General features: G+C 55.5%; 1 protein-coding gene across 3 annotated transcripts in view; it reads right to left on the bottom strand.

The window, feature by feature from the left end:
- MLPH (melanophilin) overlaps positions 1 to 21,284 on the bottom strand; it is a 40,953-nt gene that overhangs the window by 16,510 nt on the left and 3,159 nt on the right. For 2 of the 3 annotated variants that reach the window (XM_078071504.1, XM_036065472.2), the window contains exons 2-6: positions 17,610 to 17,740; positions 4,103 to 4,324; positions 3,848 to 3,960; positions 2,610 to 2,648; positions 993 to 1,096 (exon numbers count right to left, since the gene is read on the bottom strand). In XM_078071504.1, the coding sequence (XP_077927630.1) occupies positions 993 to 1,096; positions 2,610 to 2,648; positions 3,848 to 3,960; positions 4,103 to 4,324; positions 17,610 to 17,719 (588 nt within the window). In that variant the 5' untranslated portion in view covers positions 17,720 to 17,740. The remainder of the gene's footprint in view (positions 1 to 992; positions 1,097 to 2,609; positions 2,649 to 3,847; positions 3,961 to 4,102; positions 4,325 to 17,609; positions 17,741 to 21,284) is intronic. The other variant, XM_036065473.2, reaches the window with a different exon arrangement.

Genomic DNA, 21,284 nt, shown 5'->3' with positions numbered 1-21,284 from the left:
CTGCATCCTCAGCATCTCTTAGAGTGAAAGGAAACCGCTGCTCAGCCCGAGGGGCCTACGGCTGCCGGATGTGCTAAGGACACAGGTCCTGGAGCACTGCAGCCTCGGGGTGAGGGGTGGGCAGGGCGGGCAGTCTTCTCTAGGGCCGACAGGTACCCTTGAGAGGTGTCGGGCGGGGAGTTCAGGCAAATGAGGGGCACCCGCAGTGAGGCCACAGAGGTGGGGGAGAGCTCCATGTTGTTCAGATGAAATCCTCCCTCACGATAACCTTGATCCTTTAAAGGTATTGTATAGGGAATATTCCAGACACTGGCTGGTGTTCTTTAAGCTCACCGAGTGGCAGGAATACAATTTTCTCACTGTAGACTGGCCAGACCTGGTCGGTGTCGAATCTCACGGACGCCGGCCTCCTCCCGGTGTCTCCAACTAAACTCCTTGTCCCCCCCCCACCTGTTCTCCTTCCATCACACCCCCCCCAAAACCCCAGGGCATACTCTGCTTGTCGATCACCAAAAATAAGTTACAAAATAAAGATGGAAATAAACACTAATAAAAGTAAGGCTCGTGGCTGGCTATGAAGAAAAGTAAAATGTTCATAGAGGGGAGTCTAAAGGGGTTCACTTCCCTGAGAGATGCCAAGGCCACCTTGGAGGACAGCAGGGTGCCCTCTGGGACCCCTGCCTGCCCTCACAACCTCACGAGCCTGACCCCAGGACCCTGACTGGACGGGTCAAGCAAGCTTCCCTGCAGGCTCTGTCTCCCCAACACCTTGCTTTAGGGTTTCTTATGGTGACACCACGTGCTGAAAACATGATCCTATTTGGTGCTCAGTGTCTCAGAGACTGTCCGGGCATGGCAAAGGAGGCGGGGTCTTTGTGCTCATGCTGTGGGGATTGGTAGAGTCAAGGAGAGTACTGAGATTTTTAGGACATCAGAACCCCAGGCTCCAGCTGGGGGAGGGGCAGGGGCAGAGGTGACTGGGGAAGACTTACCTTGCTGCCAACGGGCTGGGCCTGGGCCACTATGTCCAGTTCTCCATCTTCATCTGTGTGCTCACTGTCTCCACTTCCCTCACCAGGGCTTGGCTCAGGCCCACCTGCAATGGACCACGTACATGATTCAACCCAGGGTGAAGAAGACTGGGGGCAAACCAACCATCCACCCACCCACCTACCCATCCATCCATCCAACCTGCCCATCTACCACCCATCCATTCACCCATCTACCCACCCACCCACCTATCTACCTACTATTCATCCACCTACCTACCCACCCATTCATTCATTCTCCATCCATCCACCCATCCATCCTCCTTCCATCCACCCATCCACCCATTCATCCATTTTCCATCCATCCATCCTTCTATCCATCCATCCACTCACTCATCCATTCTCCATCCATCCATCCATCCATCCATTCTCCATCCATCCTTCCATCTACTCATTCATTCATTCTGCATGCACATATCCATCCATCCACCCACTGTGACACATCCAGGCAAGTCCATCTGCTGGCTTTCCAAAGACCTATCCAAGCATCAGTTAGACTCGGTCTGAATCCCAGCAGAAAACTACTACTCGGCATCAATTTTGTTGAGGGTCACGCCTATAGGCATTCACCCTCTGTTCATGGACTGTTTCTTGGGCAATCTGTATCCCCGGCCTTGTGGTGGGTGAAGGAGGCCAAGGGCAAAGTCATGTTTTCTCAAACAAACTGCTTTACCTACAGTCATTTCATGTGCTTATCTGCAGACTGCAGACACAGCTGGGAAGGAGGTGAGCCTCAGCCCCAGGGCTCCCGCCCCTCCTTTCTTTCCCCCCAGGCCCCCTGCCTCACCTGAGCACCCAGGTGGCCCCATCACAGCCTCTTCCCTCTGCTCTCCCACTGGCCTGGCCCTTGTTCTCCTTTAGGTCACCAGAGGGGACCAGGCAATGAGCTCTGGGGTTTTAGAGCATGGATCATCGGCCTTCTCTCGGGGCCACGAGGCCACTTCTGCACTGGGGGAGCGTGGGCTGTGGGGCCAGGCCCGCACGTGCTGCCCCTGCACACCCCCCAGCCCGCGCCCAGGCCCTCACTCCCTGTGTCTTTGGGTGGGGGGAGGTCTCAAGCATGAACAAGCAGGGCATTTACTGGGCTTGAGCCTGCCCTGTAAGCCCTTCTGTACCCCCGAACTCGGACCCACGCAGCGGGCACACTGGGTGATTATTTTGATTCTCTGGACAGTGAGTCTTGAGGAAATTCACCCCAGACCACCAGACAGAAGACACTGAGCTGACCTCTACCTGCACCGAGGGAATGTGGGCATGGCTCCCGGAGGCCCGGGGCGCACGCCTGTGTGTGCGTGTGTGTGGGTGTGCATGTGTGCGCGTGGCCTGTCAGCGTGGAGCTGCCCCCAGGACTGAACGGGAACAGGAGCTCTGTGCCCCTTGTGGTTACGGACTCCTTCCATCTCTCTCTCCACTTGGGACGGCAGTTTGAGCGATACTAACGCGTCTCTCGAGAGCAAGCCCAAAGGATGTCCCCTGCTCCTGACACGGGAGAGAGCTCTCAGCCGCTCTTGGCAGGGAGGTGGGAAGAAACACGAAGCCCTGTGAGCACCAAGGACTTACTGTGGATGTCAGGCGAGCTTCGCGCTCTGTCAGGCAAACCTGGAACCAAAGGAAAGGCACTGGGGAGAAGGACATCCTCCCGAGACCGCGCTTGAGGACGGGTTTCCTCTCATCTCCTTCCCGGCCCTGGGACAACCGCCTCCCGCAGCGTCTGCCCGTCCTGCTGTGGGGGCCTCGGGAAAACACCCCCGTCGCTCTGCAGGTTCACCCGGAGAAGACCCCGGCTGCCCCCCACCCCTCACCCCAGCTGACCAGTCTGCCCTTGGCCCTGGCTGGCCAGGCTTCGAAACAGCGACTTCAGTCATTTCTATTTTTTCAGTTTGTCTACTTGAAAACAAACACGCAACTTTCCTTCCCTGCACCCTCTGTGAGTCAGTGAGCTGTGCTCCCAGGCACCCCCAGGGAGAATTCAGCCCGGCCATCACCCCAGAACACGAGACCCAGGGGCCCAGCTGGAGCAGCTGGGAGTCGGGGTTCCTGTTGCCCCACAGCGCCACCTTGTGGTCCTCGGTGGTGACAACTTTGAAACGGGCAGGTGCCAGTTGATTGGCGTTGGCTCCAGCAGCTCTGGACCCTGGCGGGGCATCACAATCCCCACGGCCTTTCACACAACACAGATTCCTGAGCCCACCCGGTCCCTGGAATCGGCACCTCCCAGAGCGAGGTCAGGTCCTCAGGGGTTCCAACGTGGCCTCTGGGAACAGGGCCGCCTTTGGGGTCGAGATTCTCAAACACTTTGCAGTGTGGCTCTCTGCCCTGCTCCCTGTGGTTCTCACCCTTGAGCCCTGGGGTGGGGCCAGACCAAGCTCCTCCAGCTGCAGGAAGACCCCTCGGCCCATCAGACGCACAGGGAATGTTTGTTGAAAAGAGCAAATCTAGGCCCCACATCAGACACCCAGGGAGGAAGGGCCTGGAGAACGTGTTGTATTAACCAGCGCCTGGTTATTCGACTAGCCACTGAGTTTGAGACCTTAGCTATGAGTTCTCAACCTGCTAGGAAGCCTTGAAAAATAGGATTTCAAATAGTGGGGCTGTGAACAGCATGCAGGACTTCCCAGGGGCCAGGCCGGGGAGCGGTGTGCAGAAATTCGCACCACACAGAGAGCAGCCAACCTTGTACAAAACACCCGAAAGGGACCGACAGGGGCACACACCCATTCCAAAGGATCTGCTTGGTCCTGAAACCCAAAACAGGCGTGGGAACAAAAAGCGACCCCGGGGAGAGGTGCGCTCCTCACCTCCCCCCTGCAGCCGTCCGCACAGGGAGCGGATCACTTTGGCGCTCCCGAAGCGCTTGAAGCGGGCTCTCAGGTGCTGGTGGTACCATTCCAGGGAGCCGATCTTCACAACCCTGCAGAGACAGCGAGCTCAGGCCCGCGGCGCTGTGCCAGGCGGCACACGTCCGTGCCCACCCCTCTTCAGCCAGCCCCACCGGGGGGACACGTCGGGCCCTAGCACCCACAGGGTCCCTTGGACGCCAGGCCGTGGCTTACCTGGCCAGGTGGCAGGGGTCACAGAGCCAGCCCTGCTCCTCCGGGTGGGCGTGGCTGCAGTCTTGGCAGGTGAAGAGGCGGCAGTCCAGGCACTGCCTTTTGGGGGTCCCGACGAGCCGGTAGGGCTGCAGGCAGCGGGCACAGTGGGTCTCATTCAGGTGCGCCGTGTCCGCAAGCAGCTCCCTCTGGGAACTCTCCTTCTTAATCCGGCCCTTCAACCCCCTTAGGAAAATACCAGACACAAGGAATCTATGAGACACCTGCCTTATTTTTGCAACAGGTTTTAAATGTTTGCACGCATATGTGTGCAAGCACACACATGCACACACACACACACAGGAACTTTTTCATATACAGAAAACGGGTCAAGGCACCCCCAGGCAGCCCTCACCATCTGCAGAGCCAGCTCCATGCTCTCACTCTCTCCCAAGTGGGAAGCCCACAAGTTGGGGGTCAAACGTGCAGTTTGGGTAGGCTGGAATGGAAACACCTTATTTTTATAGAAATGAAGTCGCATTTAAACATTTCCGTGACTCTTTACAATTGTACATTTTTCCAGGCTGCATGCCCGTGACTTTCATCCAGTGCCAAAGGGCCAGGACCCATCAAGTCTCAGAATCACAGGCTGGGACTGTTGTCACCGCTTGCCCACACCACCTAACTCATGATGGAGAGAGGAGGAACCGAGGTCCTGAACTCTAGCTTTGAGACAGAGCCCGGAGCTTTTCTGATGCACAGCCCAGAGCTCAGAGACTGTGTTCCAGCACCCCGTTTCACCGGATGAGGGTGGGCTTGCAGTCACCTTCCTTGGAGGGGGTGAGGTCGGTGGCTCTGGGGAGCCCAGCAGGGCCAGGGCCAGGTAGGGTCCTGGGGGTGCACCTGGTCAGGCCACATGGTTATTTCCAACCCCAATCTGTTGCCCACTCTAATTGTTTAAGAGGAGGTTAGAGAAGAGAGAAAATTCCAGGTGGTCCACAGGCTGGTCAGAGCTGCCACAGAAGCCACAGAGAAGGCAGAGCTAAAGCTCATTACAAGGGCAAGGCTGTGCTCCTCTCTATAGGGCCCTGCTCTGCACGCTGGCCTGAGCTAAGGGCTCTGTGCAGAGGACAGCACCAGGGAAGTGGGGGTTGGGCTGGCACCCTACTGAGAAAGTGACAGGTCACTGCACTCTCCCCAGGAGGCCACAAGTGTCCTGGGACAAAGACGGGAGGCATCTCCTTGCAAACAGTTTTGGGTCCCTTCCAGCAGGGGAGCAGGCTGAGCTGCCCTCCCCCCCCAGGTTTGTTCCCACAGAGCAAGGCTGCAATGGTCTGGTTTGGAGGGTGTCCAGCGCAGGAAACATCCAGCACTAGGATGTCCCAGGAAAACCACGGTCCCCCCAGACCTTCCTGGTGGGCTTGCCAAATTGAACCGACTGGGAAATGTCCCCTCCACATCATGGACACATTCCATCTGTTCTGGATTTTAGAGAATGTCTGCAAAATGCAGTATTTTTGGTTTTCGATGAGATCCACTTAACTCCATTCTTAGTGACAAAAATCAGACCGACCCTGGGTGCCACTGTCCTGTGGGAACTCGGTGCCTGTGGTTTCTGAAGGGGACACCCCGGAGCGCGGTGGAGGCGGGAGACGAGGCAGGGCCTCTAGAAAGCTCTGGGACACTACTCCTGGTTTTCAGTGGTGTTGACTGCACTTCACTGATTTCCCGCTCCCCGCTCGTTGCTCAAACACTCTGGAACACAGGCCCACAAACGAAACTCTCGTCTCAGCTTTGACAACCAAGAAAACATGGCCTTGTGTTGGCAGCAATCCGGGGGGGTGGGGAGCTGTCATCCACGGATAAAGCTGCGCTGACGTCCTTGCCCCGAGCCCGGGGGCATAGGCACCTGGAGCCAGGTGCGGAGGGCCAACCTCCTCCATTTCCCTCAGACAGTATCTGCATCAGCCAGAAAATCGAGAGGCCACCCCTTCACCTCTCTCCCAGTGAGCGCCCCTCATTCTGCATCCAGGCAAAACCACACCCCCAGCCCAGCAGGAAGAAGGATGAGGACCTGCAGGACACACACCGAATCCTGGGGCCGGAAGTCCTCTGAGGTAAGAGCCGCGTGGGTGGCGGCTGGACACTGACGTATTTCAGGGGCAATCACACCACCTGGAGCCGCATGGGGAGGAGGTGACGGGGGCCAGAGCAATCCACACACCCTGCCTGTTGGAAACACTGGGTCGACCAGATGTCACCCCACGATGGCTGCATCGGCAGACAAAGGCCCAACATGTAGCTCTCAGTTCAAGTCAGCCCCGGCAAGAAAAGACACCCTGAATGTGATCGACTGTCAGAACCAGAAGAAGACCTGAAACAAGCGTGCTTAGTGCACTAACTGGGATGAAGAGAGGAGGAGATAAAGAAGGAACCAGGCTGAGATGGAAAGACCACAGGCTATGCTCACTGAGGTGGAGGAGAGATGGTCCAAACAAAGATGGGAAGGGATGGAAACTGACAATGGGCCGGAATTACCACCGTACATATTACGTCCCACGATTTAGAACAGTGGTTCTCAAGGTGTGGTCCAGGGACCTCTGGAGGTTCTCAAGACCCTTTAAGAGGCGCCACAAGGTCAAAACTATTTTAGTAACAATGCTGAGATGTTCTCTCTCTTATCTGAGATGTTATTTCTCCTGCACCCGTGGGGAAGCAATGGCGGCCAAACAGCTAGGACCTTGGCATGGGTCAAGGCAGAGGTACAAACCGGACCAGCAGTCCTTGCGGTGTTTGTCACAAAGGCAAAGAGCATGTCTTTGACGAAGTGTGTCCTGATTCAAGGCATGTCCTTGATGCTACGGTAAGTTACTCACCTTACTAACCTTGACCCTTGAGCCCATGTCTTTTTAATGTCCCATGTGAAGAAACGAGAAGCACGCCCTGAAAGCATTTCTGCCACGTCCTGAAGCACCACCGAGGTCTCAATGTAAGGAAGCAGCCAGTTGCTGGAGTTCCAACATGAACTAGAATTTCTTTTTTTCACGAAGCATCATTTTTACTTAAAAGCACAACTAGAAAATAAACTATTCTGACTTGGGTGTTTGCCAGATATTCTCTTAGAAATGAACACTGTGAGCCCGTCACCTTGAGGAAAACAAGTGACGATATTTGTGGCCCACGACAAAACTCAAGCTTTCGAGCACGGAGAAGAATCTTGGGAAATTTATGTCTGCCACCGTGAGCTCGACAGCGTCCATCACTTAGATGTTGCTGATGAGATCAGCGGTGACGGCCATCAATGTGATTTTTTTGGTATATAATGAAATGTGTCACCATTTAGAAACTGTATATGGTGTGACAAAACGTCACATGGATACGAGATGCAGTTTGAGTGCAGGACAGATCGCTGGATTTTAGTTCACTGATATGCGTTCAGATCCCACCGTGCAACTACCTTGAAGAAATCACCCGTTGCTGGGTTCCCACGTGGTATCAAAGCACAACGTCCACAATCATCTGGGAAGAGGGCGCCTGGGTGGCTCAGATGGTTGAGCGTCTGCCTGCGGCTTGGGTCATGGTCCTGCGGTCCTGGGATCGAGCCCCACACTGGGCTCCCTGCTCGGCGGGGAGTCTGTTTCTCCCTCTCCCTCTACTGTCCCCCTCTGCTTGTGCTCTCTCACTCACTCTATCAAATAAATAAATAAAATCTTAAAAAAAAATCATCTGGGAAGACTACTGAAACATGCCCCATTTTTCCAACTGCATATCAGTACGAGGCTAGATTTTCTTCAAATTCTTCAGCCAAAACAACATATTACAATACATTCAAAACAAAAGCCAAAATGAGAATTCAACCATCTCCTATTACACCAGATGTGGAAGGGATTTCCAAAAATACAGAACATGCCGGTCTTCTCATCTGTTTCAGGAAAAGTTATGTTTCATAAAAATGTCATTCATGTTAACATGTAAGGGGTTTACTGTTGTTATTTTTCAATGAATGAATGAATGAATGTTTTTTAAAATGCCTGGTTTTAATTTCCGATAGGGTCAGTATTGACATACATAACCCATATGAACATAAGCTCTTTGGGGTTCTCAATAATTTAAGAATGTAAAGGGACTCTGAGGCCAAAATGCTTGAGAACAGCTGATTCTGGAGCAAGTTTGCTGCCCCAGATACAGAGCAAAGGCTGAAGGGATAGGAATGAGGAGAGAAAGGGCGGTGGTGAAATCAGGAACAGATGGAGGAGAAGCTCAGCAGAGGGGTGACCCTGGCATCAGAAACCCACAGCACTGTGCTCTGCCCGCCGACTTCCAGCCTGCCCTGGGGTGCCAACATCCAGAGCCCAGAGTGGAGGGGAGATGCCCGCTGTCCTCAAGAGAGGCTTAGTGACGTCACAGGATGAGGCCGGTTTGGTGCAAGGACAGGACAGGGAAGGCAAGTTCCCTCTCAGCCACGACTGGGTGTGGAAGGGAGAAGGGCTAGGGGCGACGTGAAGAGGGCAGACCCATGTGTCCTTGCTCTCCCCCCTTAGGGGGGAATCTTGAGGGGAGCCTTGAGGGGAGCACGGTGGAAACGTGTGAGTACTGGGGACAGCCCAGGACCCAGGGGTTGGTGGTGCACCCTCCAGGGTCAGCTAGGGAGGAACACACGGTGGCCACGGCACCCACATCCCCCAGCAGCCGCTGAAAGAGGCATGAGCTCGGACCAGGCCTTCTGCTCAGGTGATCCTTAGACCCTGTCCCTGGAGGACAGCATGAGGTGCTGAGAGGCCCGGGGACTGTGAGTCCAGGGTTGGGGAGAAGAGGCCGCAGCACGTGAGGCTGATGGCTGGGATCAGGGATCTCAGGGGTGGGGGCTGGCCACTCCCAACGCCCGGCCAGGACGATTCATGAGTGATGCTCCTCATTCGGGAAGCTGACCTGACCCTCCACTCTGTCTCAGGGACCAGCAAGGAGCCAGTGGGCAGTGTGTGGAGCCAAGACCCCAGCAACTCTGTCACCCCGAGGGCCAGAAGCAGGGGGCGTGGGGATGGGGGACTCTGAAAGACAAGACGAGGGCGTAAAGAGTCGGTGTAAGCGAGCAGAGTGTCGGACACCAGACACCATGTCCCGCTCGGGCGGTGGGGGCCCACGAGCAATCTCAGACGGGCAGTTAAGGAGCTGCTCTTCTCGGCACAGCTTGGGTGGCTCTGAGTTTTGACCGTGCCACGGAAGCAGTGATCCCTGGAAGAATACAGGAAACCTCTCCCAAGCAGGAGAAGAAAAGGAGCGGGGTCTTCAGATCAGGAGTTGCTGGACTGCCGGCCACACGCACGCGGACGGCCCGCAGCGCTCGGTTGGGACGTGGCGGGCTCGCTCTGGGGAAGCATGAGCCGGCGGGCCGGTGGCTCTCTCTGAGGCGGGGAGAGGAAGCTGGCGGCCACGGGGCAATTCCCTGTTGTTGCTCTGGCAAATGCCCACACATTTCATGGCTTAAAATAACACGGCCTTTTCATCTGATGGCCCTGGAGGTCAGAAGTCTGACGTGGCGGTCACGGGGCCAAAATCAAGGTGTTGGCAGGACGGTAATCCTTCCGGGAGGCTCTGGGGGAGAATCTGTTCTCTTGCTCTTTCCAGCATCCTGAGGGTATACTGTTGGCCCGCGGCCCCCCTTCCTCTAACCTTCAGAGCCAGCACGGCTGATGGGGTGCTCCTCACAGCGCTGTCCTTCCCCCCCTTCCTTCCTCCTGCTGGGCCCCTTGTGATCACCCTGAGCCCAGATGGGGGGCCCAGGACCGTCTCCCCAAGTCCAGGCCAGCTGATCAGCAGCCTTCACTGCATCCGCAAGCACATCCCCCTTCGGCACATGACCTGACCCAATCACAGATTTGGGGGATCAGGAGGTGGGCGTCTTTGGGGGCGCGTTTTTCTGCCAGGGTTCTGGAGGGAAAGTGGGCGAGCGGATCTTACTCCCAGCTGTCAACTCCACAGCCCGTGCCCTTCCTGAGAAAATAACCTGCAGATGTGCTCCAGACGGAGAGAAGAATCCCAGGCGTGACCCCAGGAATGCGGTGTTGGGGCCGGAAGGCACCGATGAGTCACAGCATCAGGATGCTAAATCACGGAAAGCATGGCGCCCAAACTAGGCAGGATGTTCAGTCACAACTGAAGGACAGCGTGGCGTAAGGAGAGGTGAAGAGCAAGTATGTGCATCCAAAGTCTTGACTATATGAATAAATACCAGGAAGGATAATGATGGGAAACAGAAACTTGCTAACGTTTTGTGAAGTACTTGGAGGAGACTGACCACAGGACGACAAGCAGGACAGGTCTGACCAGTGTGCTGCTGTGAGAGCCAGAGGCCCCTGGTGTCCCGGGAGCCCCGGGGGCACTCTCCGGCTGAGCCTACCCTCCAGGCCCCACGTGGCCCCCCAGCTAGGGGGACCTCACATCCCTTGGTAGCAGTATTTCTAACGCCTGCCTCGTTTGCCCGCGTCTCACGCTGGGAGAGCTTTCAGAGAGCATTTCAGGAACCCCGATCTGTTTGTAGAGATTGCGAATCCACAGGTCCACCTGTTTGCCCTTCTCGGGAAGGCTCGCAGGGCTAATATTTGATTTTCAGGCTGTGCCCTTGAAAACAGGGTGTTCTATTTAGGTAAGCTCTGTCCTCGCCCAGGGGCATGAGTCACTGCCTGAGCTCTCTCGCCCCCCCCGTGCTTTGGGGTTACTCAATCCTTCCCAGCACGGATGCAGCTGAGAAACCACCTCCGTAGATGGGGGTGCAGCTCAGCAGCCTGCAAACTCGGGACCTCATTGGAGCCCAGGAGGCAGCCCGCAAACCAGCTGTGAGTACGTACGGCCTCCGGAACGCCAGGTGGAGGCTCGCCTCTCTCTCTGCTGTGCATGGCCGTCGGGTCAAGGATGCAGGTGTCTGCAGCCCCCGCTCTTCCCCAGACGGAGGGAGTTAAAGAGCTGGGTCATTCTCTGCATGTTCCCTTCCAGGAGGCTTCCTTGGGTGCTACTCTTTACTTACGTGGCATTAAAAAATCACGCCTATCTTTTCTGTAGCGAAGACTCCTTAATAGCTGAGTAACGAGGATGAATGTTGAACACAGAGAGGAGCGATATGACAAACCGACGCGCAGCAAGATCTCCCCTCCCCCACACAGTCCCACAGTTAACCATTCATTTCTGGACATTCTTCACAGCCGGGGAGCCTGGCCCATCCTCAGCGGCCTCTCCTGGAAATGTGGATAAGAAGAGCAGCTGCGTGGCAAGCTTGTCTAGGGAGTAAATGATCTAACACAAAGCCCCAAGTGCACATCGAAAGACAGCCGTTTGTCTTTCCGTGGTCAGGCACTGTTCTGGGCGCTAGTGACAAAACTGAGTCCTCACTGGGCTTAGACATGGGCGGGGAAACAGATTCTACTCAACAAGTACATGACTCATATATTAGATGAGCCCTGAGTGCTGCGGAGGGATAAGCAGAAGGAAGTAGTGTTGGGACGGTGGTGGCTATTTTAGAAAGGGCAATCTGTGGAGGCTTCTCTGAGGAGGTGATGTCTGAGGAGGGATACGAGTGATGTGAAGGAGGGTGCAACAGGGAGACCTGGGGGAAAGGCGACTCCTGGGGGCCACGGGGAGAAAGACAACAGGGCAGGGAGGGTGGAGGGGAGATGTCCAGCAGAGAGATGGTGTGGCATGAAGCGGGGTGGCTCTGTGTGGCCGGCCAGCCACAGCCGGGATTTATTTTGAGGGCTGAGCCAATAGGGTTTGTTGAGGCATGAAATGTAGGATGACAGGGAAGGAGTGGAAATGACCGTGATTCCTGAGCACTTGACCTCAGCAGCCAGGCTGATTCCAAGATGGGGAAGGGGGGCCTTGGGGGAATCCAGACCTGTCCTAGACGCGCTATCTTAGAGATACTGGTTAGACCCCTGGCCCACATGCTCCGCAGCCATCTGTCTACCTGCCTCGCAGGTTCTGGGGACAGATCTCGGCTGAGGGCACACACTGGGACCTGCTGTCTAGACCCGCGCCGTCCAATATGGCAGCCACGAGGCACATGGGGCTACTTAAGTTAGTTACAATGAGAAAAAAAAGACAAAGTTGGCTCCCCAGGTGCGTCAGGCGCATTTCAAGGGCTCAACAGGCGCAGGTGGCTACTGGCCACAGCCTGGGGAGCACACGTAGTTAGGTCCTCGTTCCACTGGGCGGCGCGGGTCTAGGGAGCATCAGCGCCACGGTGCTGGTGCGCATCCCTCAGGGAGTGAGCGTGCACAGAGCAGAGCTGAGGTGGGGGCCCTGGACCCTCCGAACGTGAATACCGGGGGGTCCAGGAGGATCAGCAAAAGGAACAGAAGGGGCTAGACCCCCAGACGTGAGTGCAGGGGAGCAGAGCAAGAAAAAGCTCAGGGAGCACAGAGCCTCTGTTATTATTAGACCTTTCTCTGCATTTTTAGAAAGTGAAACGTCATAAACCCATACATTTTCACAATCTGCTTTTCCACTTAATACCTTATGAACTGGTCATGAAGATTTATTGCTACAACTTTATTTTTAACGGGCGCCAGGTGATCCATTGTTGAATTCATGGTTCAAGTTGGTTATTTAGCGAAAGCTTGTAATTTTGGACATTAGGGTCTTCCTAGTTCTTCACTCTTAAGATCCTTGCTGGATCAGAATATCCTCTCATCATGCTACCAAACACTCTTCTGTGTCACTGAGATAATCCTACATTTTTTTAAGATTTTATTTATTTATTTGAGAGAGAGTGAGAGCAAGAGCACAAGAGCGGAGGGGGGGAGGGGCAGAGGGAGAAGAAGGCTCCCCGCTGAGCAGGGAGCAGATGCAGGACACTGGGATCATGACCTGAGCCGAAGGCAGATGCTTAACCGACCGAGCCACCCAGGCGTCCTAAGATAATCCTATGTTTTGTCTCCCTAGAACCCGGGATGGCTCACAGCCCAGGCCCTGCACCGGGTAGCAGACTGGGCATAAAGAGGACCATGCTCTCACACAAGGGTCTGCCCGACTTTAAGGCTTGAAGTTCATCCACAGCAAGACACACGTCCTCATTATATAGCCCACTGCTCAGGACTCGATGGTAGGAAACAGGTAGTAAGTTAAATCTATCCTAAAGCACTTACTGATGCCAAGGTTTTTAACATCCTAATTTTGTATATCTTTGAATTTTTGATTCTTTGGAGTGCAGCATCATATCCTGATGGGAAGCCAGGAATAATAGGACACGCTGTACGGTAAACACCCCACTCCCAAGTCCCTGGTCCCACACGCCAACTGCAGGGAGAGATTTCTATGTGCCTGGGGCTACATCAAAGACGGCATGGCCTCCCCCTTCCTTTTCGTCCACTTCCCGAAACAGCCTGCAAGGAAAGCCCCCCATTCAGGATGCTCTCTATGTGGTGCCTGCCACTCATGAGTTAGAACCTAGGAAAACTCCTTCCAGTCGATTCGGAGGGAAGGCATCTGTGTTGCCTATCCTCCCAAATATCAGGGATCTGGGCCAGCTCATTTGTCATGTGCTTTGACAGAGGAGACCCAAAGATGTGTTGCTTCTACAGCTTGGGAAGAGGTGCTGGCTGGAGTCTTTACCCAGGCCCTGTCCCTACATCCTTTATAGCAGATTGGCGCTTCCACGTCTGGGGAGAAATCCACCTAATATGCATTTCTGTTAACTTGTAAATATTAAAGGAAATATCGTTGTTGTCTGTTTTCCAGTTGGTATGTTCGGTGAGCTGGTTGTTTAGCAAACTGCCCCTTGGCAAATTTGCTCCTGGCGAATCAGGCCCAGACACGGCGTCCACCTGACGCACTCAGGATAGGAAAGTTCTTTCCATTTAGTGAACGTGTTTCTTGGTTTCACAATTTCTTCCCTGTTCACTCAGTTCCATCAGTGACTGTGGCAGGTTCCTTGAGCCGAGCCTTCCATTTAGCGTCCCTTCTGGAGGATGGCCAACACATCAGAAACCCACTGGAGCGATTCCCGAGCCGCTCGGTTTGTCACATGGCTACCCAGCTCGTGGTCTCCGGATGACCGATTTCTCCGCTTGGCCCATGACTGGTTCACGGAGCAGAGAACTCGAGTTAGCTGCTTTGTCAACCAAGTCTGGTGTCAAGAACCCAGAGTCTTTATCTTTAGGCTGTCTGAGCCGTGCCCTTTCTCGGCAAAGCTGCCTGTCTGGGCTGGACTTGAACCCACGTGTCCTGACCTCCTGGCGCCCATCACGCCCACTCTTGTGCCTCGGGACCACATGCCTGGGTCCTGTGGCGGCCCGGGGTCGGGGGGACACTGCAGAAAAGGTTCCTCACAGTCGGAGGCGGCTTTAGTTTTTGCTGCATATTTAACCAACAGCACAGTGAACAAGAGACGAAACCATCAAAAATGATAAGGACTGTAAAAGCCCTTCCCTTCCACCTCCCTCCCAGAATGACTCTTTACATCCCAAACGTATCACCTGCTAGAGCCGTTTGCACGGCGAGAACCAGTCACGGTAAGGCCAGTGGGCTTCACTGCGCTTGGCTCAGTGTTCACGTGACACAGACCTTCCCCGCCACGGCCTCTCTGCAGCTCACATTTCCGGGGCCAGGACAGCGCTGCTCGGCATTGACAGCCCCAGACAGCCGCCTCCGGTCTGAGAGCGGGTATTCCACAGGCCCACCCCAAGCACGTGGCAGGCCCAGTAGACACGGCCGCCTCCGGTCTGAGAGCGGGTATTCCACAGGCCCACCCCAAGCACGTGGCAGGCCCAGTAGACACGGCCGCCTCCGGTCTGAGAGCGGGTATTCCACAGGCCCACCCCAAGCACATGGCAGGCCCAGTAGACACGGCCGCCTCCGGTCTGAGAGCGGGTATTCCACAGGCCCACCCCAAGCACGTGGCAGGCCCAGTAGACACGGCAGAGCGGGCCAATCCCCCCACACCCCACCTCCCACTTCCACGACTGGCCCTTTCTGAGTAGACGGCATCAGACGCTGCTGAATGAGGGGGGCACCCTGACCATTACTGGCCCCGGGGGCCTGGCCTGGGCCACAGGCTGCATGCAGGACGGGGGGAGTCACGGTCCGCATCCTTGTAGGAGCCTTCCGTTTCCAACAGCGTCGAGAGATCAGCTGGGCCTGTCTCCTCTTGGCAATGTGAAATGACCCAAGGAATATGACTCACCTTCACGCAAGAAACACAGGGATTTCTGTGAGACCGCTTCAGCTGTCTAGGTGAAGGTGGAGCCGCCCAGCTCAAGGGTCTCTGGGAAAGAGGCTGCCTCTTGGGACCTGGCCCAGGTGGTCCTCCGTCTGCTCCCTGAGAGCTGGGTTCCCCTCCTTCCCATTTATCTGTGTTTCTATATATACTTAAAATAAAAGTCGACAACCGCTGGGTTGCGTGGAGGCAGGGTCTGGTCCATCTGAGGGGAAGGGGCTGCTGCCAAGCGGGAAGGCTAGGCTGGCTTTGCTGGCACGAGCTCGTGGCCCTCTGCAGGGCCCGGTGGCCACGGCCAGGGCAGGGGAGCTGCTGTGAGTAAGAGTGAGAGGGCACTGGAGGGTTCACAGGAAGAAAGGAAAGAGAGGGAGGGGCTTCAGCATGTGGAGAAGTGGGTCATCAGAAGCAGAGGGAGAAGGGGCGGAGCGCAGGGCGGGCAGCTCTGGCCCCCACTTGGACCTGGAGGTCGGGTCAGATCAAGGCCTCCTGTGGGCTCCAGTGTGAGGTCTCGAGGGGGCGCCTTAGGGGCTGGCAGTCCCCAGAGGCCAGCAGGGTGGAAGCGGCCTCATGACCAAACCCAGGGGGTGACCAGGAGCCCACAGCAGAAAGGCGGGGGTGGGGGCGGGGCAGGGGGCAGCGGGAGGCCTTGGCGACACCGACTCGGACCCCTCCCCGCTGACACCGGGGTCGCCCGCCAGAACCCCGCCTGCTTCTCTTAGTGGCTTGTCCATTGTTATGGACTTTGTTCTGTGTTGGGACCCAGAGCTCCCTGCACAGCTGGTCCTTCTCTGTCTCCTTGGGGGCCCTGTCTTTCTCTCTCTGGACTCCCTCCTGCAGGGGTCTCCTCCTGCCTGGTGACGACACACTGGGGTCAGTCGAATAACACTCCTCCCATGTGAGAACTGTCCTATGTTCCTGGTTCCCGGGACCTGTAAATATGTCACCTCACCTGGCAAAGGGGCCCCTGCAGATGTGATTAAGTTAAGGATCTTGAGGCGGGAGGTCACCCTGGATTATCTGGGCGGGCCCAGTGTCATCACAGGTCCTTACAAGGGGCAGAGGGAGAAGGAGGACGAAAGCGGAGTGAGGGCTGGATGCCAGGCTGGCCGCCCTGAGGACAGAGGCAGGGCCGGGCGCCAGGGAGTGTGGGCGTCTCTGGCAGCTGGGGAAGGCACGGACAGATTCGTCCCTGGAGCTTCTAGAAGGAACTCAGGCCTGCTGACACCTTGATCTGAAGACTTCTACCTCCAGAACCATGAGAAATGTACACATCGTAAGCCGCTGAATTCCCAGTGATTATAGTATAGCCGCCCCAGGAAACTCATACTAATACCATCTATTGGTGACAACTCCACACTCCCTTCTGAGCTCCCGGCAGCACACGTGTGTGCACTTGTCCCCTTGATGTCCCCCAGGCAACCTAACTGCAACCTGTCTGAACCCTTTCCTGGTTCCCCCAAACCTGCTCCACCTCGCCTTCCCCAGGGGAGGCAGAGAACCCATCCTCCCAGCTACTCAGGCCCCGACCCTGGAGTTTCCTGTGGTACCCGCACGGCTGGTCGTGGGCAGACTTGCTGGCTCCGTCCTCTAAGTACAGCTGCCCGTTTCTCGGAGCCCACGGCTTGCAGGGCAGAAGCCAGATCTCACTGTTCCCCTGCTTGACGGCGGCTGGGACTCCGAAGGTCTGAGTCCCATAGAGGCCCCACATGGCTGGCACCCCACTCCTCTCCTACCTCCTCTCTGCTTCCGCCTGGAGTGCTGCCCCCCTCCTCCATGAATCTTTGCTCCAGGGTCTCCTTCTCAATAGGTCTACCAGCTGCCACGGACACCAAGAAAGGGTCAGAAAGGAGCACAGTGCCCAGCTAAGCGTTACAGGTGAAGGGGGTAAATAATGGCGGTGGGTGCTGACTCCATCCATGGCTGCCCATTCGAGGATGGGTGCCATCCAACACACTGGAAAGACAGACAAAGCCAGCCTTGATCCTAAAACCCCTCCATCCCGACATTCTGGGTGTTTCCCTATTTTATCACCTCTAGCTCGCCATGTCGTGGCCAAAGCATCACCTGGTCCAGGAGACAACGTGACCCTGAAGCTGGGTCAAGAGGAAATAAAACTATTCAGGGGACACCTGAATGCAGGCTGGAAAGTCAGGTCCCCTCATTTTAATTAGGAGGAAGCCGAGCCCAGAAAGCGGGACGTTTCCCAGCAGCCGGCTTCCCATCCGGTGTCCTGCACCCATGCTTCCCGTTGTCTGCCCGCCCTGGGCGCCCCGCGAGGCCCCTGCGGAGGACACCGGAGGGGCAGGCTCGGCCCCCCACACTTACTCCAGTCTTTCCTCTTCCTTCCTTCTCAGATCAAAGTCCCGCTGAACCACTTCCCAGACGTGCTTGGCCTCTTCGTCCGTGAGCCTGGACAGATCCAGTTTTCTCCCCATCTCTGCGTGTCAGGATCACACCTGGAAAAGACAGGATCACCGGTGGTCACCCCGTAAGCCTGTGGACAGCGCCTAAGCCATAAAGTAAGAGGCAAAACAGAATGCACCGAGATCCTGGGCCGTCTGTCTGGACCTGGGCGGAAGGCTTTACTAAAACAGGCAGATTTGTGTAGCTGAAATGTGTCAGGTTTATATGTGGAATTCCTGCACCCCTGGGACTCACACACTGAGCCACGGGGCCGCTGTCCCTCCACCGTGAGAGAATGCTGGTGATGTCAGTGTCGAGGGGCGCGCTGCTTTCCCCCGTCCCAGGGTCGTGCTCTGCAGCGGGAACTCCAGAAATGCTGGGGAAATGCTGGAGATGTGCTCCATCCATGGGCTTTTTGCCTTAGAACCCCTGGTGGAAGCAACACCGCCGAAAAGAGGCAACTTCTGCCCAGATTCCCGGTCAAGCTGTGGAGTTGTGGGTACACACCCTGGCCTGCTGAGCGGTGGCCCCAGTGTGACGTCTGTGAGGTCACTATGTCTGTGGGGGGCGAGGGGGGTATGCGCATTCTTCCCACGGTGGGGCCGAAGTGCCAGCAGATGAGGGGGTGGCTACCAAGCCCGTGGGCAGCACGGTCAGCGGGAGCTCGGTTTACCCAAGGGAGGCCGGCTGTGGGAGCGCTGATGCCCGGGCGCACATCGGTCGCCCCGACGCCCGGGCCTCACTCTCCTCCAAGATCCTGACTTCATTCAGCTGCTTAACACGGCGGCATTGTGTGACGCCCTGTTTCTAGGTAACCTGCTGGCCAGGAAGGCAGACTTCAGGTGATTTTATGCCCTATTTGTAGACATTAAACCGGATCCCAGTCCATGTTAAAAGGACAGAGGAAGGAAAATCCAAATGCCAAAAGCCAAGATAAGCAGAACCTTAGAACCTTGCATGCTATTTGGTTTGCCCGGGTGGCTCAGTTGGTGAAGCGTCTGCCTTCAGCTCAGGTCATGATCCTGGGGTCCTGGGATCGAGCCCTGTGTCTGGATCCCTGCTCAGCGCATGGCCTGCTTCTCCCTCTCCCTCTACTGCTCCCCCTGCTTGTGCTCTCTCTCTCTCTCTCAAATAAATAAAATCTTAAAAACAAAACAAAACAAGTGTGCCCCTTGGACCAGCAGCGTTTCCTGGGAGCTTGCTAGAAATGCAGATTCTCAGGCCCTGCCCCAGACCTCCTGATTCAGAATTCGTATTTCAACAAGATTCCCAGGGGGTCATGTTCACACTGGAGTAGGCCGATGTTGCTGGTCCTGGGACCCCTGTGAGCAGCAAAGCTCTAGTGAAGCAGGACAGGGACAGAGAAGGGCTTGGCTGAGCAGAGGATGAGGACGGACCAGCCCTCCCGCTGGCTCTTCCCACAGAGCAGGTACACGGGACTCACAGATGCCGAGGCTGCCGTTACTCTGGGTACAACACTGAGGCATCACCACACGAGGGAGGACTTCGCCCGGGGATTCGAGCGCACGGGGCCGGGGGTGCTGCCCAGAGGGGACCACCCTGCTCACCCCTCCACCCCACCATGCCCATCCTTTGAACATTTCTTCGCCCCTTCTGGTGTGACTGCTGTGGCCACATCCGTCCCTGTCAAGCTCCAGGAGGGACAGAGACTTTGTGCTTTCCCAGTACACAGCTGGTACTGTTCCGCGCTCCCAGGGCTCTGGTCCCCTACGAGCTGCACACGGGAGCCCCTCGGCCCGAGGGCGAGGCGGCCACACCCACGCCAGCTCTCCTCTGGGCACCGAGGCTCAGGGGAAGATGCGGTTTGGGTGACCGTTGTGCCGTGGACAACAGAGTTTGAGAACTGCTGTGTGCCTTCGACAAGTCTTCACGGAGGACTGAAATCCGTTTCTCAGGAACGTCAGAGCAGGGGTCCCATCTGTCTGCACTCCCCGGGAATTCTTCAAGCCCACGAAAGACCTGAGTTTGCTTCTGAGTTCTGGGGAGCAACTCTCTTCCAGTTCTGCTGACCATTCAAGCGTTCGTCACGGAGAAGTCAACAAAACTTGCTCTGTGCTGGGGATGGACTCTGATTTGTTTCACAAGGGGTCAATTATGACAAGTGACCTTTTCAGGGCAGCATCCACATACCATCTACAATGAAAACTTCCTCAGAGTTCCCGTGGCCCTCGATGAAAGTATTCCCTGACTTCTGCCTTAAATCAGTGAAAAATAATTTCTTAATATTTTTTGCACCAAACCCTCAGTATTTCCCCCTTCAAGCACGATGCTGATCGTGAACGATGCATTCCGAAGTTGCCTTGACGTGCCAGAGTCATTCAAACTATTTTCATTGACAGCTGAATTTAGATTTTGGACAAGAAAGTGTTAAAACCAAATTCACTGTTGCCGTTCTCCTAGAATACATGATTTCTGGTTTTTAAAAAATTGGAAGAAAAAGTTCTTTTTTGATGGATGACTGGGGTTTATTCATTTTTCTTAAACCATTTTTGAAAAAAAGATTGTATCCTAAGAAGCACATTCATTAAAGTTCTCTTTTCAGAGCAGATGAAAGATCTGTGAGCATCAGCTGACTAGTTAGCGCCGTCTCCTCTCCAAAGAGACACAATTCCAGGCTTCCTTTAAGAATCTTAGATGGTGAGGGGTGGGCGCGAGAGAAGCCAAACAAAAGGAAACTAGTATACTCTTTACCATGAGAGCCTAGAGGCTGGTAAGCGATGGATGGGAAGGCTGCTAGCCGTCAGAACTGCCTCCCGAGGCTGAGGACATGTGTGTGTCTCCCCTCCGCCCCGGGGCCCCCTTCCAGACTGTTCCTTCTCTTGGAAGCTTCTTGCTCATAAGGAGGGCTTCTTGGTTTCCCAGCTCGGACAGCAAAGACCACCAAGGCCCCGGGGACCAGATGCATGCTGGACCTGGAGGGTCTGGGCACCTCTGGCGAGCGGGTGCCTGCCAGGAGGGGGTGAGCCCCTCAGAAATAGGCTGAGATGTGAACAGGGGAGACCAGCAGGCCGAGGGCGGCAGGCAGCCCCACTTGCTTCTACAGAAACTGTGGCTCCGTGGCTTAGCTCCCTCTTGGAAGTTCTGATCATGACGCTGAGTTATTACGGAAAGTGAACCTATGTTCACTATGCTCTGTTTAATAAAGCCAGAACCGACATGATCTAGATGGTGAAAAAGAGGCATCCGACACAGCCAAACCAAGCAGTTCAACGTCACCTGAAAATTTACTCTAGTGTTTATGTTTAGCTCCGACCCAACTTCGGGGGTAGAGGGAGAGGAGGGAAGGAAGAGGGATTCCAAAGTTCAGAGTTGCCTGTAGGAGGCTGTGCCATGCTGCGGGGTCGGAGGGGGGGGGGGAGCGAGGTTCCCAGCACAGCCAGGGGCTGAGAGACAATTGCCCAAGACCCGGGTCTTTATCTACTGTGACTGAATCTTCCCACTTAGTGAATTAAGGACATGCAGACGCTTTTAGTGCTTTTTGAAAACTATCTTTGGAAAGTAACCTTAAATTGAATGGAGAATACTTTTGACTTGACCAAAAGTCACTGGCATCTTGGGGAGGCTTTTCTGGCACCC

This window comes from Halichoerus grypus, chromosome 4 (genome assembly GCF_964656455.1).
Source record: "Halichoerus grypus chromosome 4, mHalGry1.hap1.1, whole genome shotgun sequence".
NCBI classification, from domain to species: Eukaryota; Metazoa; Chordata; class Mammalia; order Carnivora; family Phocidae; genus Halichoerus; species Halichoerus grypus.
This window is presented reverse-complemented; position numbering and strand designations above follow the sequence as displayed.